The 22,435-nt window shown below is 50.2% G+C and overlaps 1 protein-coding gene across 1 annotated transcript in view; it reads right to left on the minus strand.

Moving 5' to 3' along the window:
• Positions 1-20,797, minus strand: part of Lpcat1 (lysophosphatidylcholine acyltransferase 1) — a 46,804-nt gene extending 26,007 nt beyond the window's left edge. Inside the window, exons 1-2 of the mRNA XM_050145789.1 lie at positions 20,500-20,797; positions 1,833-1,975 (exon numbers count right to left, since the gene is read on the minus strand). Of these exons, the coding sequence (XP_050001746.1) occupies positions 1,833-1,975; positions 20,500-20,634 (278 nt within the window). The 5' untranslated portion in view covers positions 20,635-20,797. The remainder of the gene's footprint in view (positions 1-1,832; positions 1,976-20,499) is intronic.
• Between the last annotated feature and the right edge of the window lie 1,638 nt (positions 20,798-22,435).

The following is a 22,435-nucleotide window of genomic DNA, read 5'->3' on the forward strand; positions in this document are numbered from 1 at the left end:
CATTTGTGCAGCGAAGGAAGCTGTTGACAGACTGAGTGACTTGGACACACAGGGACAGAGCTGTTGGAAGCAGTCTGCTGTAGCCCTTTGTAGTTTGCAGAAGCTCATTGAGCGTGCATACAGGACAGTCCCAAGGGAGCATGGAGGCCAGGAACACGGTCCAAGTCACCCGCTTTGAAGATGGTCCTGCTGCTCAGAGATTCTGAGTTGGTGTAGGGAAGAGAGAAAGAAGGGTGATCAGGCCCTTGTGATGCCAGGCAGGTAGCATACAGAGCCATGGCAACATCCTCAGCCGCTTGTCACCAAGAGTTGACACCTGTCACACAAGCAAACTTCTGCATTCAGCAAGCTCAAAGTCAGGATTTAGTTTGGCCTAGATTTGGCATGCTTGGTTTTCTATCATACCAGACTCATAGTTATGTTGGGTTTTTTAAATCCTTTTAGAGGATGTCACAATAAAGCATGCTGTTCAAAGAGAATTAGGAAATCTCAGACAAACAAAAAACAGAGCAAGCAACAACTTCACGGATGCCCAGCCTCATTCAACACCCACACTGCATGATCACCATCATCTGATGGGAACCTGACACCAGAGAGTTGAAGTCTCTCCTTAACAAACATCCTGTGCACCTCACAAGAAAGGCTGAGAGGTTTGGGTGAACATTCAGGTCACAGAGTATCAGGTTGTGATATTTTAGGCGTTGGGGTCACAGAGCCCCCCCCACACCCACACAACTCAGCCCTCTGTGCAAGGAGCCCTGCGGTGCCCATGCTCTAGGAAAAGGTTATTTGCACAGCAGCCAATCTGGCCTGTAGACCTTTCTGCCAGCATCTCCAGCAAGGATTTGTTTGTGTTTCTGAGCCGGCAAAGGGAGCTCTAGAGACAACAGTAGAGCATTCTTAGAGTGCTGGCTAAGGCACCTGTGGCAGGTGGAAAGACACAAGAAAATACTTAGAGTCTACAGCATCTTGTACTGTGGTTTTCATGGCACTTCAGTTCGGCTCTGTTCCCAACATACTCATCTTCACACAGTTGAGGCTCATTCATATCTAACACTTAAGAGTGGGGCTAGCTCAGGTCTAAGAGAGACCCAGCCTGCAGCAACAGTGCCCAACACTCTGGAAGCCTGGACTGTGTGCCAGCCAGAGCTTCAGCTTTGCCAAGTTTGGTAAGAAAGTGAGATTTGGTATCAAATCACTGGACGTATAAAGAGTGCCGGCTTGTCTACTTTCAGTGAACCCAAGTGGGCAGGACCAGTGTCAACCATGACCTGACACTCAAAAGCTGTTCCCCTTGAAACTGCTTTAAGTATACCCAGAAGATGTGCTCTCTCCTCCGCCCACAGCACCCACACTGTGGGGGTTGAGGCAGGGACCCGTATCACTGTAGTGCTGGGTCAACTCAGCCTGAGAGCTGTCCACTCAGGATATGCTCCCCAGCTCCCACCAGCAGCTCCGAAGCTGAGTGAGGGTCACCTGGGAGCTCTGGTCTTCAGGCTGTCAAGAGACAGAAGAGGTTCTGGAACACAGCAGGCCATGGTGGTGGGAGGATCTCTGTGCTATGGGACGTGGGTACAAGAGCCCCATGACCCGCAGAACCTTGAAGATGAAGCCTGAGGACCAGAGGAAGAGGCAGGCAGAGAGAAGCTGGTTTCAATAGAAACAGCAAGAAGATAGCACTAATCCCTGGTGAACAACAGGTCTCAATAAAGCATGCTTAGAAAGGGAGAGACAGGTCCATACTGACTGAGCCCAGTAACATTGTGACAAGGATCACAACACACACACACACACACACACACACACACACACACACACACACAGCTACTTACTTCCTCCATAAGGCCATGGGCTGCTCTGGCTCCTTATCAGGCGGTCCCAGGGAGGCCACAAGTGCAAAGGGCCAGGCCAGTAGCATCATGAAAGCAGCGAACAGGAGCCGGATAGGGAACAGCGTCAACGTCATGAAAGCCACCTGGGAAGACAGGTGTTATTTTTTAAGCACGTCTGTTTGAGAACACCTTGGAGCTACCTGCACCCTGGGGTCCTGCAGAGCCGGGTCACAGCTAGCCAGTGCACTGCCGTCGCTGTAGACCCCACGCTCTCTCACTCTTGACAAAGACACTCAAGGAAATGGCATGGCAGAGTGTGATAGGCACCCTTGGCTCTACTTTCACTCTGATGCCATATCCAGCAGAAAGCTTGCTCAACACATTATCATACCTTCCTGCCTCTCTCTCAAATCATTAAGGCGGGACTGGGGAGATATATCAGTCTGGAAAGTGCTTTCTGAAAGAGCTGAGGACCTGAGCTCAACCCCAGAACACAAGTACAAAAGCTAGGCGTGGTGAAGCCTGGGGCTGTCTCGCTAACCAGCCAGCCTATCCTACTTGGTGTGTACCAGACCAGTAAGAAACCCTGTCTCAAAACAAGGCAGATGGTGCTTAAGGAATTATATCTGAGGCTGACCTCTGGGTTTGACACGCACATATGCACATACACAAATTACTGATGTGCAGAGATAGTATATGAAGTCCCAAATGTCCGTGAGGCAGTGAGGGTGCTGCGTGGAGTTGTAATACCAACCTTGGACCAGACAGCAGAGGACTCAGGGCACCTCTCCAGCCAAGATTAAGTTGGGCGGAAGGCCAGAGCCCAAGGGAAGCATGGTTCACTGACCAGTGCTCACCTCAGGGCAGCAGGAAGCTACAGGACCAGGTGGCTGCCAGTTGCTCTGAATTTGGAAGACAGGCGGTGGGCAGTTCAGCTCCACTGGGCAGAGCCAAATGCTGCATCAATGGAAGGCATTTTCACAGCCTTAGAAATCAGTGTGGACTTGACACTGAGAATGAATTAGCATTCAGGCCTTTTAAAGGCCCAACAGTCACTTATGCCTTGAGGGCAAGGCAGATCCAGGTACTAGTATCTGCTCCAATACACAGTTCATTCACTAGGACCAATGATTAAGTACTGACATCTCGTAGAGCAGTGGGCTGTCAGGAGATGTCTTTGGAGGTAAGAACATAAACCACCTCGCCTGTTTCTATTGGGACATACTACTTATTCTTATGCAACATACTGAAGTGCTATGGCCAGGGTTTCTCCAATGTCAAATTCTTGCTTGCAATGCTAGGAAGTAACATGATGGGGCTCGTGTTAGGGGTGCTGGGAGGCTACCTGTCTGGGCTTGTGTTAGGGGTGCTGGCTTGCCGGTGACGGATCTGGACCAACCCTTCTCTGACTTTCAGGGGAGATTCCTATAATCAATCCACCACTGACCCCGTGCACTTTTAACTGGCACTTCCCATTGACACATCTCTGGCTACCTGGCTGCAGCTTCCAAGATTCTAGGATCCCCGCTTTGCAAACTATGTTTTTCTCCCTGGGTTAATCTTATTTATTTTTCCCTGAGTTTTCCTAGAAGCCCTTAGCAGGCTTCCCAACCGACACCAAACTTGAGAGTTGAGGAGGGAGTCTCTGCAGCATTGTTCAGTATGCAGGGTGAGTGTGAGCTAGGGAGGAAACCTGTTGTAGAACAGTGTGCTGCATCGGAGAGGGGAGCAGACAGCCCTCTGCAGCACTGCAGTGCAGTGTGTGGGGGTACACAAAGTTGGGGAGACAGCTTACTATGGTGATGTACAGCTTACTGGGGAGGGTCGAGAGGCCTCAAGCATCAGGACCAGCTTCCTCTATATTCCGCCTTCACCTTTACTCACTGCTGGCTTTCCAGCTTTTGTCTGTATCCCAGAGAATAGGAAACCCTTCTCCAGGTAAGCAAGGCAGGACTGATGTGGGAGTGATTTCTTACTAATAAAGAAACTGCCTCGGCCCTCATAGGACAGAAAATTAGGTAGGTGGAGTAGACAGAAGAGAATGCTGGGAAAAAGAAGCTTAGTGAGGGAGTCGCCATGGTTCTCCCGCTCCAGACAGACGCAGGTTAAGATCCTCTCTGGTAAGCCAGCTCATGGGCTACATAGAATATTAGAAATGGGTTAGAACAATATGTAAGAGCTAACCAATAAGAAACTGGAACTAGCCGGGCCAGGCAGTGTTTGAAAGAATACAGTATCCGTGTAATTATTTCGGGCATAAGCTAGCCATGCGGGCGGCCGGGTGCCGGGACTGGACGCAGCCCTGCCGCCGCTCCTATTTCTACACAGGACTAGCGGGGCCTGCCACAAACTTTCTGGAACCTACTACTGTACCTTTTGCTTATATCTCCCAACATCTCCACAGGTTACCATCTTCATGCATTCTCAGCCTAGCCACTGGTCCCTACTTCATCAGTGCCCACCTGGCTGCAAACTGGTCTGAACAGACTCAGGGGACCAAAGACGTAGGAGAGATCAGTGTTTCTGAGACACAACAAAGGAAGTAGCTAGGCAAGAGGCTAAGACATCAGAGTAGCTGAATCTGGTAGTGATGGTATGGGGTCTGGGGAGAAGGAAAGTTCTAGGCATTCACGACGACCATTCTTAGATCAGGCTAGAATGAAGAGCCACAGAGGATCTGACTCAGGAACAGGCAGGCTAGAATGAAGAGCAACAAAGTATCAGACACAGGCTAGAATGAAGAGCAACAAAGTATCGGTCACAGGCTAGAATGAAGAGCAACAAAGTATCGGTCACAGGCTAGAATGAAGAGCAACAAAGTATCTGACACAGGCTAGAATGAAGAGCAACAATGTATCAGATACAGGCTAGAATGAAGAGCAACAATGTATCAGATACAGGCTAGAATGAAGAGCAACAAAATACCTGACAACTTTCCAAACACACTATCTTCCAGGTGTGGGTGGCCACCACCAGGGAAGGCAGGGCCGCCTCTCTACTAAAGCCCCGAGGCACCTTTTCTTGCTGTAGCTTATGAAATCAAGAGCTCTGTCCACACCAAAAGCATAGGGTGCTGGTAAGATGCTCGGAGGGAGACAGGAGTCCACTCTCCACACCCACAAGGCCCAGTGCCATGCAGGATGCCAACTTATAACGGGTATGGGAAAGTCTCCAGAGCCCATTTTACAAAAATTACATGCAGTATGGCTGTCCAGCAGTGAGACAGCATGTAGCAGATTGGATACCCTGTACAGGAACTGGCCAGTGAAGAGCTGGCTAAGAGTATAAATGAGGGGACAGCCTGGTACAGGCTACAGGACGAATGAAAGAGGGGAGAGACACGGAGTAAAGGATTCAGCTATGCTCCCAAGAGTGAAAGGGTTGGGCTCCATGTGTCTATAGACACGGGTGTAGGGCCACTAATGCTGGTACTCACAGCCCCACCTTTCTAAGTCCAGCTGTGGAAAGTGGAGACCCTACTCACTATAAAGAGCCACATTACTCTCAAAGGTACCAGGCTAAGCAAACTATGTGGTCATCTTGCCTGTGAGCTAGAAGGGAGTAATTGCACCACAGTTCAGTAAGGAATTACACTGGCCTTAGGGCTGTGTTGACTTCAATTGCCCTCTGAGGGTTGATTATAACAAACCAACCCATTAAGAGAGATATAGTCTAGATGAACAGGACTGTATACAAACACAGTCCATCACAGCACCACAGGAGACAGTCTAAATTAGATTTTGAGGGCCCCCTTGGGAGGAGGGCTATGACCTGCCTCCACAGAAGAATTCTGTCCAACGGCAGCCACTTCATAACAATCCCAACAAACCTAGTCTCCTTGTGTAAGGCTGGGTCTGAAAAAGGGCAGAAAGTGTGGACTGAACCCCAGTATCTACTGTAGCAAAATATGGGAACAGTAAAAAACGGCAGAATTCAGGAGCCCACAGGCCAGGACAGAGCTGCGATGCATCAGTGGGACCAAGGGGTGGGGCATGATATACTCAAGGGCATCTTCTATAGCATACATACATACATGAGCTCACAGAGACATACACAGAATGATACACATTTACATACCCACTGGCAGAGAGGTACAAACACATGTGCACACACACCCCAGTATATACATGGACACATTCACATACACATTGTACACATACATATAGATACACATGTACAAACATAATCCAATTCATATATACACTGAACACATAACATTAGATATACATACATATACATATACCAATAAATATGATATGGGCACATTCATACATACACTGGACAAATATACATATGCACAAATATTCATGTACACAATGATACACATAAATACCAATACAGACAATGTGGACATATTCATATACACACTGAACACACATGTTTTCACATATACTGACACATGGACACATATTTACACACAGTCAGACCTTCACACATACACTGAACACACACTCATTCATGGTTATACATGTACATACTGGTATTCATATATAACACACTGAACACACACACGGTTACCCATAACATGGATATATATTCTCTCACACACTGAACTCATGGATACACAGACACACTCCACTCTCACCACTACCCCTGGTAGATACAGCTCTTATATATGAAGCTGGTCACAGTTGGGACACGGAGACCTAGGGTACCCCTCCCATGAGGATTGTTCTCCAGGAAGTCTCCTATAGACACAGGCCTGGAGCAAAGAAGGATAAGCAGGCTTTGGGGCCCAAGTAGGAGGCAGCGTGACCACCAGAGACTCTCTTTAGGATCAGTGCTCTGAGAAGACAGGTAAAATGTCAGTTAGAGAACTCCCTGGCCCACATTCTGACTCCTTAGAAAAACCAACCAAGGGTCACAGTCAGACACTCTCATGAGCAGTCCTTCCTGGAATGCTGCATGAACTCTCTCAGTTTGTCTAGGGCTCAGATATAAACCAAACTAGGTTGATGGACAAGGTCCCATTCTGTCCCTGCCCTAGGCTGGTACCAAAATGACCCAGAGCCACTGGCAGAGGGTGTCCGAACACTCTGACGGTGGTCATTCTCTCTGTCTCACTGTCCAGTATTTGGGCAAAGGCTTTTCCATACATTGAGTCTCCATAGTCCCACAGCCTTGGCCATCCCCAGACTTGAAGGTCTCTTTCTGACTACCAGGTATGTTCCAGTTCTATTAAGGGGTCACCATCCCACCTGACAGGGCAACTTCTGTGATCCGTGAAGAAAAGCCTGGAAGGCTCCAGGACAAGTGAGCACCCAGTACTTCATGCTACATGGTTCCGTGCGGAAGGTGATGCAGGCCTTGTATGCTCAGTGGGGATGTGTGTGAGCTTTGTACTCGGGGGAGTGTACTCCTCCATCGATCATGGAGGCAGTCTGAGACTGCCAACTTTATTGTCGCTGGTGGCAGCGGAGCTGGATGCCACCCCAGGGGCACCACTGGAGGACAGGTGAGTCTGGGTTCTCTGTGGGCCGGCTGAGGGTGGAGCTTCAAGCTACACAAAGCACCAAGGATTGATCTGAGGCAGCAAGCATAGAGCCGGTGAAACAAACAGAGATGGCTTTCCAGCGGCCTCGATGACTTCAGCATTTGGGGCAAGCATAGCCCAAGGGTCACAGAGATGGCCAACTGGGGGAGTCCCTGACAGGTGCAGCAGTCTGCAGGACACAGAGATTGGACGGGGTGCTACAACACAGCCAGCAACTTAGCCGAGACCATCGCAATGAACCAACCACAGCAATGAACCAACATCCAAGTCAGGGCATGCAGAACTGTAACAGGGATCTATCTAGCCATCACACTCAGAGTGTCACCAAAGCACCTGGTGTCAAAGACCTGCTACCAGCTCCTGAGGGGATGTGTCAGAAGCCCGAGGTTCACATGCTATTTCCTCACCCAGAAATTCAGGGTAAGAGCTAGGAGATTTGCTCAGGGATTAGAGGAGATGATATGCAAATGAAGGGCTGCTGCAACCACAGGAAGCAGCCTGAGTACAATACAAGAGGAACTGCCCTAAACTCTCACCCACACCAGGGGAATGAGAAACTCAGGTGGGCCACCCTGAGTAGGAAACAGAGATCGGGCAGCTGACCATGTACCCTCATGCCACTGAACCAGCCTGCCCACAGAGGACAAATAAAATCTTATCTGGGAGGCAGTGTTGTACTTCAAACCGAAGGGGGAGGGGAGGAAATAAGGGGAATCTGGCCAGAGAGTGAAACAAGGCAGCAGCTGACCAGAGCACAAGGCCAAGCCAGAGGAGAAACCATTTGGAGACACAACAGGCATCAGGTCCTGGGACCCCTGCCCTTCTCGGGATGTGCACATCTCTGACACAGGGGCAGTACTACCACAATGACACCACCCTGGACCTCCTGACCCCTGTGGTCAGCAGAATAAGTAAGAGTCACCAGCATGGTGGCTGAGTCCTTGTTCCTCTCAGCTTCCCCTCTCTAGGGTACGGCTGTCCTGTCCCACAGGTCCTACCTGAGGGACAAACAGCCACAGTTGTCTTTCTCACTTACCAGCTCCTTTTGATTTCTCCTATAAAACAAATTCAGAACGCAGCTCAAGATGGGCCTCTGGCTCTTGGGTTTGGGCCAGCTACTGTGGCCAAGGAGGGGGTGGAAATAAGGCTGCAAATGTCACATGTCCTTGGTCTGTATGACCCCAGGACAAGAAGTAATGGGTGAAACATTCAGTACTAGACAGGAGCCAGAAGCAGACGTCTAGGTCAGAGCCCTGATGTAAGCAAAGCTGTCTTGAAAGGACTTACGTAAGTCTAGAAGGGAAGGCAGATATGGTTCTTGGGCATTCAAAAAAGCACGCCTTTAATCCCAGCACTCGGGAGGCAGAGGCAGGTGGATCTCTGTGAGTTCGAGACCAGCCTGGTCTACAGAGCTAGTTCCAGGACAGGCTCCAAAGCCACAGAGAAACCCTGTCTCGAAAAACCAAAAAAAAAAAAAAAAAAAAAAAAAAAAAAAAAAAAAAAAAAAAAAAAAAAAAAAAAAAAAAAAAAAAAAAAAAGCTATCCTCGTAGGCTGGTAGTCGATGAGGCTCTGAAGATATGGCAATGGACCTCCCAAATGCGTTAGAGATGAGAGGTAAAAACTACAGGGATGCCTCTAGGGCATTGAGACACCTGGGAAAATTAGCCCTGGGGTCAACTGTGGGCCAACAACCCAAATCAGAAACTAATGATCAACGTCTGGAGCAGTGAGTATTAGGTATTTGCTCTATCCATGACCTTGGGCTATTTGGTCAGAGGGAGGGGGGAGTATATTTCGTGAGTATATTTCCCCCCTTTTATATCTAAATAAATCCTTGATACCCCTTTAACAGACACCTGTGGATTTCTCTTAACAGCAGTGTGAACATTAAAACCTATCTACTAGAGCCTGCTGCCCCAAATTAGACAAGAAAGACACAATTTAAGATACACTTTCCTTTTAAAGTACAGGCAGGCTTTAAAAAGCATTATAAATCCCACACACAACCCTCAGCTGGAACCCCAAGGCACATTTGCTGAAGCCCACAGTCCAGTGTTTAACACCACGCAGCCACCCAGAGGCCCAGGTGCCTTCAACTAGATCCAGACCACACAAAAGCACATACACGGACTAGCCAACAGGCACCTCCTGCCTTATGTGTAGCCCCAATACTTTAATTAGGTCCAGAGTGACTCAGTCCTGGCTGAACACGGTTTTGAGGCAGGGAGCATTCAATGGTCACGTTCAGAACCAAAGCTTATTGCCACACAGAAACTAGAAGAGGACGAGAATACTTAAGCTGTTCTGGGCAGTTTTATCTTTTCACAAACAGCTCCATCAAACAGGCTCGTCTGACACTAGCCACTGTGCAAAAGCAATCCCATAGCACCTGCCCACTGCTCAGTATCCTATACACCCCAGAGGCCCAAGATGAGGCTTGATACGGGGCACAGGGGACATCTGAGGAACGGCTTTAGCAGTTATACTGTCTGGTGGATGTTTGTGTTTCTCCTGTGATATGCCCATTTATTTAAATCTTTTGCCTGTATTTACACTGCGTTCATTCGCGTGTTTCTCACTAACATGTTAATGTCCCTGTCATGATGGCCTTAGTTCCCAGTTGTGTATTGGGCTGGAGTATTCAGATGTTCGTGCACAGCCAGCGTCCACGTCTCCACCAGAACTCTCCTCGGAGGCTGTGCCTATGGCTATTTATAAGTGCTTCTTAGTTCTCCCACTCAAATCTAAAATTAAATATAGCTTTTCTAAGACGGAGCTATTTTTTCTTCCAAACCTTCATTCCCAACTCCCCAGGTCTACACCAGGTCCACTCAAGGACTGCCCAGTAAAGTCTCAGCCTATCAGAGCAATCCAGACAATTCTCGGTGTAGACTGAAGTGAGCCTGTCTTTGGGAGAAACACTCAAAACTTACAGAATCACCTTCAGAACCACATGGGCCATTAGGAGTGATTTCCTAGAGGGCTGTCCCTACTACACATCACTGTTGAACATTCCTCACAGCCTCTCTGGTCTTAACAGAATCATCAGTCTAGTACCCAGTATGGAACTATGGAGAGCTGACTAACCTTGGGTAGATGGCTTTCACCAATCTTTGTGGGTCTGGTGGGAAGATCCCAGAAACTGTTCTGTCAGCTGGATCCCCCCAGTTCAGGCCTGTGTATAGTGCCTCACTGACAGAAATGGCACTATCAGGGAGAGCGTCCTTGGGGTGGTGCCACAACACCCTGGCGTTTGCTCTAGATCCTGGGGACACTGGTGTGTGACCATGGAAGGCTGAGGACTAAGTAAGGCGACAGAAGGGCACACTGCTCGTGTGGATGCAAGAGGGATGATCACTCTTGTCTCAGGCACATGTTTCCCCATGGCTAACCACACATAGTCGACCTCTTTGCAATCTACAACACAGACTGGGAACACACCTCTTGCTGGCGATGCCCTATGAGCATGCAAAGGGCTAAGTCAAGAAAACCTCAGGCCCCGAGATGGCTCTGGACCTCCATAACTTAACAAACAAGGACCTAGTACGTCACCCTGGTTGCCTGCTAGGGTCTCCATAGGCCATTTTGTACGTAGTCACCCGGCCATTCCCTGCTCACAGCTGTGCTCCTACGGGCAGGTGCTGGGGCTTGGTGTCCACTGCTCATCCATCTAGTTCAGCAGATTCCATGGCACAGGTAAGGACACCACATTGTGTCACCATGTCTCCTAATGTGACAGGCAACCTTCACCCTATGCAAGCCCCACACACACCAGTGTAGGCTGTATAGTTGTCTATCTCAGAAGGAGAACCCAGGCATGGCCCTAACACCTGTGCAGTCAGGGGAAAAGCTCCATAATCACAACAGTGCAGCCTTTGGCAGGGAAGAAGCAAGGCACTCACACATAGGGGGAGCAACTGCAGGCCTGGGAACCCCCAAGAACGTGCTCTATCAGAGACACTGAAGTGACAAAGAATACAAGAGCATAGATAAGTTTAGAAGTAACACCCTAAACACACCCAGGCTGCAGGCATCTCAGAAATGATCACACAGGAAACAGTTATCTTACGGCAGGGGTTAGGGGAGGATTTCCCTGAGGCCAGAAGGTAAAATAGACCAAGTGCCAAGAGAGGGTTCTGGACAAGATCTTTCTTTCTTTCTTTTCTTTTCTTTTCTTTTTTGAGACAGGGTTTCCCTGTGGTTTTGGAGCCTGTCCTGGAATTAGCTCTGTAGACCAGGCTGGTCTCGAACTCACAGAGATCCGCCTGCCTCTGCCTCCCAAGTGCTGGGATTAAAGGCATGCGCCACCACCGCCCGGCTGGACAAGATCTTTCTAACTCTACTCTTTAGCCTCCTTATGTAGGCCTCTGGGCTTTGAGAGCCCTATAACTGTGCTCAAAGTCAAGAACATGCCCAGCCCTTAGAAAGCCCTGTGTCTTATAGATACAGATTCCTAGGCACCCCTCCCTCTGGCCAGAGTGTGCTATCTTCCCTCAGCTGAGAGCCACTTCTAGCCTCTTACACGCTGCCTGGACAGTCGGCATCCTAAAAGACCAGTACGGAACTTCATTGCTGGCAGACCCCTGTGCTAACACATGGGTAATGAGACTAAATAGAGAGGCAGATGATGGAAGGCTGACTTGCACTCACCAGACACATATGGATACCTGTGATGTCGAAGTCTACTTGATATGACCAAGAACTACACACACCAGATCCCGTCTGCCTTGATGAGCATGTGAGAGAGGGTGCGGCAGGAGGCAAAGAGTGCACACAGAGCACATGTGTACACAGCCTCTGCAGTGACTACAGGACTCCAGACAGACTGGAGAAAATGGGCAGACGACAGTGTCCCACACAAAGGCCCAGGCTGAGCAGCATACATGGGCACCCAGGACAATGCTTATTCTCTGATTCAGGAGCATCCTGGCAGGCATGACGGGAGCCTCTCATCTGCCTTTAGGGGTCTCTCTGGGCTGCTTTTTCCACCCTTCCTATTACACATGCAATTGTTAACGCAAGTCCTCTGTGTGTGTGTTTTGTGTGTATGTGTGTGTGTGTGTGACAGGGAATGGCTCTGTCCTCTCTCTGATGATCCCCATGGTTCTGCTCTGACAATCTTGCAGTCTAAGAGGTAAACCACTACAGCCTAACAAACTGAAGGTTGGGGTCCTGCCAAGGTGGCCTTCCACCCAAGGGCTCTGCCAAAACAGAAAAGCCCCGAAGACATACATGTGGGGGCTACATGCACTATCTCCTAAGAATGAGACTCAAAACCAGAAACTGGTTCTAAATCCCTCTCCAGAGCTGCAGAGACTTAGTGGTAGTTGACTTACTTTAGGGAACACTGGGGGCAGGACTCCCTATAGTTACAGTCCTCCAAGAGAGCTTTCCAGGCACTCAGCACCATGTGTGCAAACAGCCCAAGGCTACCAGGATCAGGTGGAACTGAGGCAGGAGCCCCACCAACAGCTTCCCAGGGTCTGTGACTCTGGAGGAGGCTCCAGCCTCTGATAGGCGACCAGAGAGAACCTGAGTTAAAGGACCTGCTTCTACGGGCTCCCACAGATCCTAACCCTGCCCCTGCTCGCTGAGGGTGGTGGCTCCAAGAAGAAGAGGTACTTCCAGTATGAGTTGGCAGGGAAGTGCCTGCATATTAACACACTGTTCCTTCATCAAGTCTTTCCTGGAAGTGTCCAGGACATAGAAGCCCTGCCTAGGGATACCAGCCAGAAAGGGCTCAGGATGAACCCAACCCTAGTGTTGAGATGCAGGGAGAATTCCGCAGCAATGTGGCCTCTAGGTCAGTGGTCATGGGGGCTGGGACCCACACATATCAGACAACACAGGGAGGGGACCCCTAGGAGGGCATCAATAGTAGAAGCGCCCACCACGAGCGGGGCAGACAGGCCTGAGAGCTGTGTAGGAACTCACTCTAGTCCCATCTTCCCTGCTTGGTCAGAACTCAGCTGAGGCCGGGAGAAAGACCCACCTGAATCTGTGACTGTCTCCAGGACCCACCGCTTCAGCTGAGCGAGGGAATCAGAAGATTCAAGCCCAGCAGTGTTCTAGCTGCTTTCACTGTTCACAGGAAGGTTATCCGGGAGGGAGGCGGCTCACATGCTCTGCTGCTGGTAAGAGGGAAGCTTATACAACCTCTGTGGGTGGGAGCCCCTGCCCCTAGCACACTCTGAGTCCCCCGATGAAGACCACAAATACCACCAAGTCTATACCACGTATATACATCTTATTTGTTTTAGCTGGGCAGGGAAGGACGTGTATTGGGACTGGTTTGCGCTTCTATTGCTGTGAAGAGATACCATAACCATGGAAACTCTTATAAAGGAAAACATTTAATTGGGGCTGGCTTTCACTTTCAGAGGTTGGTTTAGTCCATTATTGTCATGGTAAGAAGCGTGCAGGCAGACATGGTGCTGGAGAAAGAGCTGAGAGTTCTACATCTTGATCCACAGGCAACAGAAGGAGACTGTGTACCACACCGACCATAGCTTGAACATATATGACCTGAAAGTCCACCTCCACAATGACACATACCTCCTAATAGTGAAACTTCCCATGGGCCAAGCTTTCAAACAAATGAGTCTATGGGGACCATTCCTATTCCCACCACCACAGGGACTGAAGGGTAGAGTTGACTTGACCCCATGCCACTAGAGGGAAGGTTACCACCTCACTGACCACAGGAGGCACACAGTCTCACAGTGCTGGCCAGAATGAAGAGGTCTCTGAAGAGTAGGGGAAGATGAAGTCAGTCTGGGATGGGTCTGAGCTTTTGGGAACTTCTGAGGCCATATGAGAAAGTCAAAGAACAGGCAGGACATATGACAAAGTAATCAAGGACCCCTTCCTGCAGGCAAGAGACTTCCTGTTGGACCAGTGAACCCAGGGTTGGTTCTGTCCACAGCTGTCCCCTTACATAACTTGGTAGGCAAAAAGACCCTAAGAGACTCCTGAAAAGTGTGGCACTTGCTACCTGACCCAGCCTGAGCCTAGCCCACAGGCATCGATCCCTACACACAGACCAGCACATGATCTCCTCTCCACCACCGGGCAAAAGTCAGTTCTTACCCTCCCAGACTTTAGGTTAGTCCAGCTCTATTGTCTACTAGTTAAACTGTGGTTTAAAAAGCCTGTAGATTTTTTACAGGCTTTTTTTTTTTTACAGGATTTTGCAGGGGGGGGGGGACCTGCAGATGACAAATATGTTCTTGGGGAAAATAAGTCACTCTTCTGACTGAACAGCAGCAGACAGGACTGAACAGTAATGTGGTGGCTCAGGAAAGGAGCTGTCCCCAAGACGAATGGCCTACTCCAGTGGCCAGTCCCAGGTTAAGCCATGGGTAGTACCTCCCACCATGGTCCATATAGCATGCCGAAGGGCTACCACATGGAAACGCATTAGAAAATTGCCATAGCGATACAGTATGATATGGGCCTCATCACACTATTGGCGTTTGTGCGCATCCCCCTCCCCAACACTGGGTACATCACTCTGGGCTCACTTCCACCATCATTCACATCTGGACTACAGGCTTGAGGAATAAAAGAGACGTCAGGAATTCCAGTCAGGAGTGATAAGGATACTCTAACATACTGCAGCAGACCCACAATGGCTGAGTGCTGAGTGGCAGCCCTGGTCATCTGGGCTGGCTGTACTTTCCCTGGGTTATGTTCAATGAAACCAGATATCGACAGGGCTCGTGTTAGGTAAGTCTTCCTGGATCACTGGGTCAGGCATGCTGGAATGCAGCTTCAAGAGATGGGAGTTGATACAAGATTTGCCCTCAAGCTTCATAGGCCTGGAAAGGAAGTCCGGGAACCCTCTCAAACACTGTAGGGGGGTAGATATTTGGACTTATGGGCACTCTGCTACCTGGGGGAAATGGACACACAGGACACAGTGCCTGATAAGGCCAGCAGGTGGGCCCCAAGTCTGGGGTCTGTGGTTGGGTCTAGAAGGCCACTATTTAAGGCACAAAGTTCTCAATATTTAAAAAACAAAACAAAACAAGAAATGCTGGCTAGGGGGGATGGCCCACTGATTAAGTGCTTGCCACTGAAGTATGAGGAACAGAGTTTGGGATTCCCTGAACCCAAGAGAAACCTGGTAAGTGTAGCAGCTCAGCTGTAACTCTAGCCTCCTAAGGCAGAGATGGGATTCCCCAGAGTGAGCTGACTAGCCAAACTGACCATATTGCTGAGCTCTGGATGTGATGAAGCGACCCTACTTCACTGGAAGAGGTGGAAGAGCTATTGAAAATGATTCCCGAGATGATCCTTGGTCCTCCACATGTATGTGCCCCTACATGCTCATACCTGACACAAGCAAACATGCATACACACATGAAAAATGAAAACAGAAGAAAATGAGAAACAGGTAATTCAATTACACAAAAAATCCAGTACATCAACATTGGCAATAAAGACTGAGGTTGGTTGCCACAAGGAGATATGGACAGGAGAGCTGCCTCCAGGAGCAGCCTGCAAACAACCACGGGCTCCGTGTCCATCCTGCAAGTATCAGGCTGCAATGTGCACCAGCCTACGGAGATTGCTAGTGGTGCCTGATTGCACGAAACTGGCACAGGCCTAGAGGGTTGGTGGCTGACCTGGGGTTCCAGGAACCACAGCTTCCCTTAGGCTGGATACTCTTAAGTGCATTTCAGAGGTTAGGTATAGGTCATGCTACTTCTCTAAGAATGGTGATGACCAAGGGTCACACAGCTGACTCATTGAGCACTTGTAGATGGAACGGGTCACGTTCAATGTAAACAGAAGGAGGAGGAAGAGGAAGAAGAAGGAAAAGAAGCAGAAGAAGCAGAAGAGGAGGAGAGGAGAAAAAAGAAGGAGGAGGAGAAGGAGGAGGAGGGAGGGAGGGAGAGAAGGAAGGAAGGAAGAGAGAAAGAGAAAGAGACTTAATTGGAAAGGGCTGGAGCTGCAGTTGAAAAAGAACACAATGTAAGACACCAGCCTGTGGTTCCTCCTGGCACACTAGCACCTAAACAATTGTGGAGGAAACTGTGACACCAGCTAAATCCAGCAGGGAACCAAGCCCTGGACGCTGTGGAGAGGGGGTAGGCCTTGACATTACAACAATCTCCAGGCCAGCCCCAGGCAGCAAAAGGCTCAAATTATATTCATACTATCAAAGGTATGTGCTCTGCTGGACTCTGCTGGGTGCTATGACCAGGGCCATAGTGAAAGGAGGCTCTCCAGGGTCAGCTCCCAGCTGTGCTGTGGACGATGACACTCTACCTATGCCTTATATGGGGACCAGGCTGTGTGTGCAGAAAAGCACGGAGCACAGTCAACAGCAGGACCAAAGCCAGCGGCCACTGCTAACACTAAGGGCTGCAGAAGGATTGGGGTTGGGCAGATGGTCTAGCTAGTACGGTGCTCGCCGCACAAGCAGGAAGACCTGGGTTCAATCCCAGCACCCACCAACACGAAAGCTAGTGGTGGCAGTGGGTGTCTGTCATCCCGGTGCTGGGAAGGTGGAAAGGACATTCTCTGGGGTTTTCTAGCCAATCAGTCTAGCTGAACTGGTGAATACCAACTTCAGTAAGAGACTGTGTCTCAAAATGTAAGGCGAGGGCTGATGAAAGCAGTCAAATGTCAACCTCTGGCCTCATGTATAACACACACACACACACACACACACACACACACACACACACACACACACACACCAGTACCAAATCAGTGAGGACAGCAAAGGTATCTGCTGCCCCTTATAAGCTGACATTAGCACAAGGACATTCAAGTGAGTTCTTCTAGTGACTGACACTGGGTTTGAACGGGCTCCATGCCTTAACTACTTACTGCACACACGTGTGCTTTCCGGTCAGCTAAGAAACAAAAGTGTACATTTACACGTGAAGTACGCACATATAAATAAACACGCATGCTGCTAAAAGCCCAAATTCTAAAAGGCTGTAAAAGTTAGGTCTTTCCCTGAGCACCATCTCCCACACTGTTCGGTTACCACCATCTAGAACATTAGGACTACAGGTGGGCTACAGATGAGGGCTCCCTACAACGGCAGGCAGACATCCACACTAAGGTTCTACACTGTTGGGCGACAGGGATCGTTCAGAACCTCACCTGACACTTCAGACCTCATCTGTGACACAGGAACTCAGGCTGGCCTTCTACCTGCCTCTAAGCCTTAGAGTCTAGGGGCTGTAGCTAACAGTGACCAAAAGTCAGACAAAAGTCAGGGAAACAAGCTTGGGTCTTCCTGAGACACACAGGCACCAACAGAGGTGGGCCGTCAGATGCCATGCTTCTTGCAGGAAGTATGCATTCCAAGCCTGACACTGGTTCCAAGCATTCCTGGAAGGGCTAAGCACTGTGTAGCCAAGCCAGCTGGTCCAGTGTCTCTCTTCCCCTCCCATAAATCTCCCAGGTCCAGTGCTCACCTAGTCCAGAAGTCGGTAGAACACCTGCACCCCACACAGCATGCTGGTGTGCAACAGGACCTTTTAAATACAGAGCACCCCTCTTTATTAAGTCTCCTGCAGTGTCCAGGTGCCTAGTGGGTGGCACCTCCCTGTGCCCATATGCCTGGGGCCTGGAGTCATGTTCAGGAGAGGCAGGATGTGTGCTGTGGGGACTTTGCTCTGGCATCACCATTCCTATGAGAGCCAGGCCACAGTGACAGCCCATCTGTGCTCTACCTTAACTCAGACGCTAGAACAGCCTGCCAGAAGAGATTTGTCAGTTACCTGACCTCACTATCGCCTTCTCTGGGATGGGCTTGGGTGGTGGGGTTGCAGCCGCTTCCGAACCTGCACCATACTAGGATTGGCTCTAGTAGAAGGTGGCTCTGCTGTCCAGGAAGCAAACTCGGATCTAGTTAAATTTCACAACTGGGAAAACCCATCAGAGCTGGGACGGGAAATGCTTGTACCACAGAGTCCATGGGGAGTACCCCAAAAACCCTGTGACAGAAAACCACTTTATGACTTCAAAAATAACAAACTGTGAAGAATCTTAGCTGACAGCCCAAACCCTTCTAGGGCCTGCCCTTCATCTGTATCCTTGCTGTAACAGGAAGCGGCGAGTTCGTCAGACTCCAGTGTGCAGATCCTAGCCTGTTATTTTCTGTCCACTAAATGCTTAAGCTGCTTGCTAAATCTGTAGTTAAGTGACAGATGGGCTGCTAGGGGCTGAGGTGGCCTGTGTGTCCTTAATCCAAAGGTATATACTAACCCCTCCCAGGGCAGTTCGGAGTCACTTGGAGTAGGAAGTGTCTGAGCTTCAGACTTAAGGGACCTCCTCCAGAAAGGGAAGCAGGATTCTTTTGCTTGACGGCTTATCCATCTACCCTCTAAAAAAATTTTCAATAAAGCCTTCCATACAGGCAAAGGCTCTGCAAAGCATGGCTTGGGGGATATATAACAGAGAATTCTGTGGACAAGTACAAATACGTTCTTTAGCCACAGGCTGCAGACGCCCAAACAGTTATACACACCAAGGTTCTGGACAGAGCCTCGTGGGTACATGCTTTTGGACAAAAAAGACCTGGCCCTAAAATCAAACTAAGTGGGTTAAGATTGCAGCAAGGATGGGTGCATAAGGAGTGAGGAGTCGGCTTTCGGAGAGGAAGATGCTTCATGCAGACTGAGTAGAAAGGGGAGGGACAGGAACAGAAAGGCAAGAGGACAGAATGAGGCAGATCAGATCAGGATGAGGGTAGAGGCAGGCTAATACAGTGAGGATTGGAAAGAATTACTAGGGATGGGTTGTTTAAGATGACCAGAGTGGGGTAGCAACAGGGTGACCAGGCTGGATTGGGGTAGGGTGAACCAGAATGGATTTGGTTAGGGAGGAGCCCTCAAATCCAAAGGAAGGGATCAAGGCTCCCTTGGATGAAAATCTCAGAAAGGCTTCCAAGCAGCAGATCCAGGAGGAAGAAGAAGACCCACTGGTTCCACAAGTGACTCTGGAAAGAGTTGTAGGATAGGAGGTTGTGGAATGGAACAGAGGGATAATTAGGCTCAGAGATGACTGTACCCTAAGTCCTCCTGCTGGGCACAGCCCCCGGCAGTAGGAACCAACTGATAGTAGCCTTGCTGAGTCCCACAGGCAGCTGTCTTGTCTCATATCTGTCTGGCTCCAGATACAAGCAGGGAAGGGGGTAAGACCTGGGCCTGATATGAAGGTTGCCTTTCCCCCTTTCCGTGTTCAACTCTGTCGACCATCAAGCTCCCACGGGTGATAACCAACCCCATTAGAGGCTTTGAGAAGAAGCCCATGCCTGGGAAAGTGACAACTTCAACAGGCTTCACAGACTTCATTTTAATATTATGTCTGATAAGTTACACATTTAAAAACACTATCTCCTCTCAGAGCTGGTTCCTCATAGTTGGAAATACTACTCAGTTCATAAACCACAGGGCCACAGATGTCTGAAACTGTGAGCTCTACTCATTATGCAAAGAAAGGCTTCCAAAGTGACCATAGCACCACAGACCCGATCCCAGAGTAGGAGAGGTTCCGCGTGCCAGGTCTCACAGGGAGAGCCACAGGAACAGATGGTAACTGTGCCTGGGTCCAGGTTCCCACCAACCAACCGCAGCACACCGGTTCCCTCTCACGTGGGAACTAGGTTGTATAAAGTTGATTCCGGGCACAACCACCCCAGGGAGCGTCGCTAACAGCCGAAATAGTGTACTCGACACAGGAAACAATCTGCAAACATGGATGTGGAAATCCTCCCGCCAGGTTATGCCAAGAGGTTCGCACGTCTGCTGCTGACCACGATGACCATCCAGGTTCGGGCACTAGGCCACCGAGACACACAGTCGGCCTCCTAACTGAGTGGAGGCGGTCGAAAGGGGCTGCTTGACGCGAGGGACAACCCCCCCGCCCTCCGCCCACCACCAGGCCTCCTACTGGCGGGAACCCGCGCCAGGCCCGGGATGAGGTTGTGGGGCTCAAGGGATGGAGTTCAGGGATGGTGCCTAAACCACAGAGGGTGTAAGTCAGCATGTGCGCAGGCGGCGGGAAGCGGGACCCTGGCGCGGGCTCAAAGGGTGCTGCAGGGGAGGGGCGCGGCTCTCCAAGGACCGGGCGGCGCCCAGCCCCTCCCCACCGCATCCCAGGCGCATCCCGGGCAGAGCACAGAAGCGACGCGGAGAACCCACCTGGGCCTTCTGCAGGGCGCTCAGCCGCAGTTCATGCACGAAGGGGTTCCGCCCCGGGGGCGCTAGCCGCCGCGCGTCGCCTGCCCCTGAGCTGGAGGAGGGGGCGGCCCGTGGTCCGCGGCCCCGCAGCCTCATGGCGGCCCGCGCCTGAGCACCGAGCGGCGCAGACGGAGCACAGTCGACGGAGATCAGCGGAGCAGAGCCGAACGCAGAGGAGCAGAAGGCGGCAGAGGTAGCAGCAGAGCGCGCGGGAGAGGGCCGAGGATGCGCGGCCGCCCGGAGGCGCAGGCGCGGGAGGGGCGGCGTGACGTGGGTGGGGCCAACGGGATGCCCCGCCCCGACCGCTCTGGACTATGATTGCGCATGCGCGGCTCGAGGCTCATGGACTTTCCTAGAACCTGGGGCAACTTGCGGTTTCCCGTGAGTGGGGACACCCTGAAATTTGGACCGCAGAAACGAGGCTTGTGGGCTCAGCGGCCGCTTAGGACCCCATTGACGCAGCTGAGCCCTCCTGCGCCCGCACCTGCGACCCTGGAAAGAGGTTCTCGGAGCGATCCGAGACTGTGCCAGGCCCGCTTTTCTCGCAGCACTGACCTCGCAGGCAGATTCCTTCCCCTAACCACTGTAATCTATCACTCGCCATCGTGGGTGAAATTGATGCGTTAGGGGACCTTACTTTGTGCTACGCTATTAACTAGGGCGCAAAATAGCCTTCCTGTTAAAATGTATACATTTGACTCCCTGAATGCCTTTTGTAGTTTGTATCACTGTTTTTAACTAGGACACAAAATAGCTTCCCGGTCAAAAAATGTCTTTTATAGCAATACCAGGTGTATTTATTTGTATATCGCGGAGCCCTCAAAAGGCAGATGGTGGGAGACTGAGGGTCCAGCCTCAGTCACTAGACTGAGCCAAGTTCTGCAGAATTCTGAACCCCCTTGGCTTCCTGTCTCACCTCCCGCAAAGCCCTGTGTTTCCGTGGACATCAGAGCTCTGAGAGACCCCACCACATCCTCTCAGAGAAGCCTATTCATGGGGTGACCAGAGCCTCTGATACCTGCTGACAAGTGGGGACCAGGCTGAGCCCTGTTCTGTGTTTTGAGAAGTTGGCTAGGAGGAAAATGCACTTGCAGGTCTTGTCCCTTCAAAGCTTCATTTTGTATTCCACGCCTGACTTCACCTTGAGACTCTCTTTGTCTGCTCTAAGATGAGCCTTGCAGCAACAGCAGTTCACACAGCTTTTTTCTCTGGGCTACAAAGCCTGTAGGCCCTTGAACTATGAACAGGCTTAATGCTATGTTGTGTTGCCCTGTGGCCGAGCCACGAGCATTCCACTGACCCTAGCTTTTAATTCTCATTTACTCTAGTTTTAGACACAAGAGTGCAGCGTCTAAGGACATTCAGCTCCTTGTCAAGAAAACCCCAGGACCAAAAGGCCTGTTTGCATACAGATCTTTACGTTAAGGAAGACAGACTGTCTAGGTGCCCCCTAAAGTCTGTAGGCAAAGAGACCTGAGGGTGTCCTGCATCAGGATTCCTGTAGCCTCAAAATTGGGTCTCAAGATTGTGGATGTCTTGTAAGTGTGTTAGCCCAGGTCCTCCAGCCACAGAAGGCAGGATGAGTTACCTGCTTGATATAAGTGTGATGGTACATCACTGTAATTGCACAAGTGAGGAAGTTGAGGTAAGAGGATTACAAATTCCAGACCAGCCTGGATTAGATAAGGAGATCCTGTCTCAAAAATCAAAATAGCTACATAGTGTGTGTGTGTGTGTGTGTGTGTGTGGTGTGCTTGACAGTGTGTAAGAGAAATGCCTATTGAGATGAACTGAAGTCCAATTAAAGCTCTTGGCTTGGGGAACTGTTAGAGTATGTTGTGAACTGTAGTGTGTTCCACAAAGTTCTGCTATGCAGTACCTATGGAGGTGACCTTAT

This window comes from Alexandromys fortis, unplaced genomic scaffold (assembly GCF_014885135.2).
Source record: "Alexandromys fortis isolate MF-2015 unplaced genomic scaffold, M_Fortis_MF-2015_v1.1 scaffold_50, whole genome shotgun sequence".
In the NCBI taxonomy this organism is placed as follows: domain Eukaryota; kingdom Metazoa; phylum Chordata; class Mammalia; order Rodentia; family Cricetidae; genus Alexandromys; species Alexandromys fortis.